The sequence below is a fragment of the Amblyomma americanum genome, chromosome 1, assembly GCF_052857255.1.
Source record: "Amblyomma americanum isolate KBUSLIRL-KWMA chromosome 1, ASM5285725v1, whole genome shotgun sequence".
Classification (NCBI taxonomy): domain Eukaryota; kingdom Metazoa; phylum Arthropoda; class Arachnida; order Ixodida; family Ixodidae; genus Amblyomma; species Amblyomma americanum.
Genome location: NC_135497.1, coordinates 325,141,034 through 325,144,124, shown reverse-complemented (window position 1 = coordinate 325,144,124; position 3,091 = coordinate 325,141,034). Strand labels below are relative to the sequence as shown.

The 3,091-nt window shown below is 47.2% G+C and overlaps 1 protein-coding gene across 1 annotated transcript; it reads left to right on the top strand.

Annotated features, from left to right (window-relative positions):
• The first annotated feature begins 525 nt into the window (after positions 1-525).
• Positions 526-2,744, top strand: LOC144115440 (uncharacterized). The gene is made up of 3 exons (XM_077649840.1): positions 526-681; positions 1,651-2,052; positions 2,562-2,744. Exons 1-2 carry the CDS (start codon positions 667-669, stop codon positions 2,029-2,031), a joined length of 396 nt encoding a protein of 131 aa, XP_077505966.1. The 5' UTR covers positions 526-666; the 3' UTR covers positions 2,032-2,052; positions 2,562-2,744.
• Positions 2,745-3,091: the final 347 nt, after the last annotated feature.

The window sequence follows — 3,091 nt, the reverse complement described above, 5'->3', positions numbered from 1 at the left end:
CGGTCACCAGCGCGCGCACCCAACCCACCACGGGGGGTACGTGCACGCTGCCACCTAGCTGGACCGCGGTAGAAATCTGATAGGAAAGAAAAAAACACGCACACACGCACGCAACGTTCTGGGTAAGAGTTGGCTCTACTTTCTCCGCTTCCCTTCGTCTACGGCGTCGTCATTGGCTTTCACTCTCTCTCAAGCCTCTCTCTCGCATCTGAGGTCTCGATCGTCACCGCTTACCTCGTTTGTCGGGGGAGGGGAGGCGCGTTTTATTTTCCTTTTTTTTTTCTTTCCGCTACCACTCTTCGCGCTGCGCGCCACTGTCGAGCTTCAAGCGCCCCTAAGGTTCGCTCCGTTTCCCTCACCCTCGGTCTCCTCATGTTCCGGTGCATGTGTCGTCCGGTCGACGCAAGCGGATTGCCAGCCAGCCTCAAGGGGCGAGCACCACAACAAGCGCCGCAGAGAGTCGACCGACAAGAGGCGAGGGCGAGGGCGGTTCCTGCGCGAGAGGGAGCAAGAAAAAAAACGAAAACAGCTGCCGGCTGAAAGCAGGAAAACCCCAGCCAATGGGTCAACGTTTTCGGTACTATAAAAGTTGGCCCTGAATCCTCTTGAGAGTCAACCTTGGTCACAGCCTCCCACGACAGACAGTCGCTCGCTGTTCACTACAAGATGGCACGCAAGCTGGTGAGTTTCATTCAAGTGGTTTCATTTGCTCTGTTAACCACAACAAAATAACAAGAAAGCTAAGCGAGGCGCAAGTATTCTTGCTCTGTTCGCAAGCTTTCTGTGGGCAAACTGTGCACATAAGAAACATTGCATTCAATGGCAAGTACCGGAATGGCCAGAATATTATGCTAAGGGTATTTAACTAACAAGCTGACAACAGCCCAAGCACAATTTGCTGACTGAAGTTATGTAGACTTTAGCAGGTAGGTCTAGCCTGTACATTTAATGGTAGCATCCGCAACAAATAAGAAACTAAATGGGCACTGTTTGCGAATTGTACGGTATCGTGCGATTTCATCGCAAAGTACTATATTCACTTTTTTTTCTTTTAATTTTATATCGAGTTGTTTCAAAGGCGAAGAAACAGGAGAGTGACCTTTAAGTTTTGGGGAGCTGATTGGCAATCTAATCTGCTAGTGCAATGACAGCCGGTGCAGAGGATGAAATATCTTTTGCTGCCACAGTATGCGCTCTGAATGTCGTTGAAGCTATATAGGCTAAGTAATATCGTCAAATGTTAGTCGGAAAGTTTAGGCTCAACCTTCCCGTGCCTTTCGTAAAATGTCAGTCGGAAAGTTTAGGCTCAATCTTCCCGTGCATTGGCTTAGTGTTTCTGATTATAAATGTCAGCTTTTTTCGTGAAGCTTGGCTGCTTGTAATTCTCAGGAGCCTCACTGAGACTGTCTTGCAGCATAGCCTCACACTTCGCAGATAATATAAATTGTTTGTGAATAGCCACATTTATGGTGCGGTAGTTGACCTATCTGCCCTGTTTCGATCGCTTCTAGGCACAGCAGCAGAGTTGAAAAGTTTAAAGATAATTTTTCAAGAGGAATGCACGTCGCTTCGATTTTTGTCTAGAACGCAAGCAGCCCTTTCAGCTTGGTGCTTACTGCTTTGTGCCTTTCCCCTCCTTGATCTGCTCAGTACATTCTCGCCGCCCTTGTGGCCGTGGCTGCCCTGGCCTACGCTGAGGAGAAGCCGGCCGCCGAAGAAAAGAAGGACGACGTCGAGGGCCGCATTGGTTTCGGAGGCGGCTTCGGCCAAGCATCCGGCGGCAACCGCTATGGCTTCAACCGTGGTCAATCCGGCTTCAACCAGGGCAGCGGTGGCTTCGACAGCGCCAAACGTTTCAACAACGCGCAAGGCTTCAGGAACCGCGACGGCTACCGCACCAACCAGGGCTACGACCAGACCTCTTTCAACCGCTACGGATCTGGAGGCGCAGGCTTCAACACCGGCTTCAACCGTGGTGCTGGCGGCGCTTTCAACCAGTACGGACAGCAGGGTGGCGGATACCTCGGCTGAACGGAAAGGAGGTCTATTTGAGTAAGTGGCATTGGTGGCGTCAATCCCTATTGACCGAACTTATCATCTAGGTCACAAAGACGCAGTGTTTAACTTACGCGTGCTTTGGGCGGTTGATTGTACTCGCATAACCTTCCGCATTCGTAACGTGGGGAAGATTGGCTGTAATGAGAAAAATGTCACCAACAGCGCGTCCTTAGTCAAAAGCTGAGAAGAAAAGTTCACTAATGTCATGTTTAGTTGATCATGCAAGTACCACACTATGAAAATTAATTGAGGCTTCATTTGCTGCATTCTGACCGCGGTTTACTGCTGCATTGGCCCATTACTCTTTCCATTATTGTTTTGTAAGTTTTACACGAAAATGTTCGCACATTCTGATCAGGGTAGTATCTTCCTCAAGCTTTTTGCTAATTAAGGACTACATTGTTACTATTCCAGCGGGCTTGAGAGAGCGCTTGTGGCGACAAAAAGCTTGGATATTTTTTTTCCTGCGTATTATTAACACTGTTCTTCTGTTCCTTTTCCAGGAAATAACAAGAACTGCCAAAAAGCTTTTCGTTGACGAGATCCCAGGGACCTGTGTTCAGTCGTCAGTGATAAGAACCCATAAATACAACGAAACAAACGACATTATTGCTGCCACAAACCTTGTCGCTCATGGAGAAAAGGTTGAGCGAAGTGGAATAAAAACGTTAATTTATTTTACTAAACACTGTGTTTTCAGTTCATATTGTCTTGTTTCTGACACCTGGATTTACATGACTATAAGTTCTGAAAGCAAGAAAACGAACAGTTATCGACGCCCGTCATTAAGCGGGTACAATTTTTTTCTCAACATGCTTCGGCAAATGTAAAAAAAAATAAAACTGCGAAGTTAAAACAAATAGGTACGTGGAATGCTAGAAATTTGGGGGTTTTTTCACGTCACAAATTTATTGAGAAAGTGAACTCTGGGGTGGCAGTAAATTCAGCCATGACTTGCTAGTAACTCGTCAGAGAGGCCATAAGTTTTTTAAAATGCCATCGTGGATTAGACGTTCGAAATTATACGAAGGTG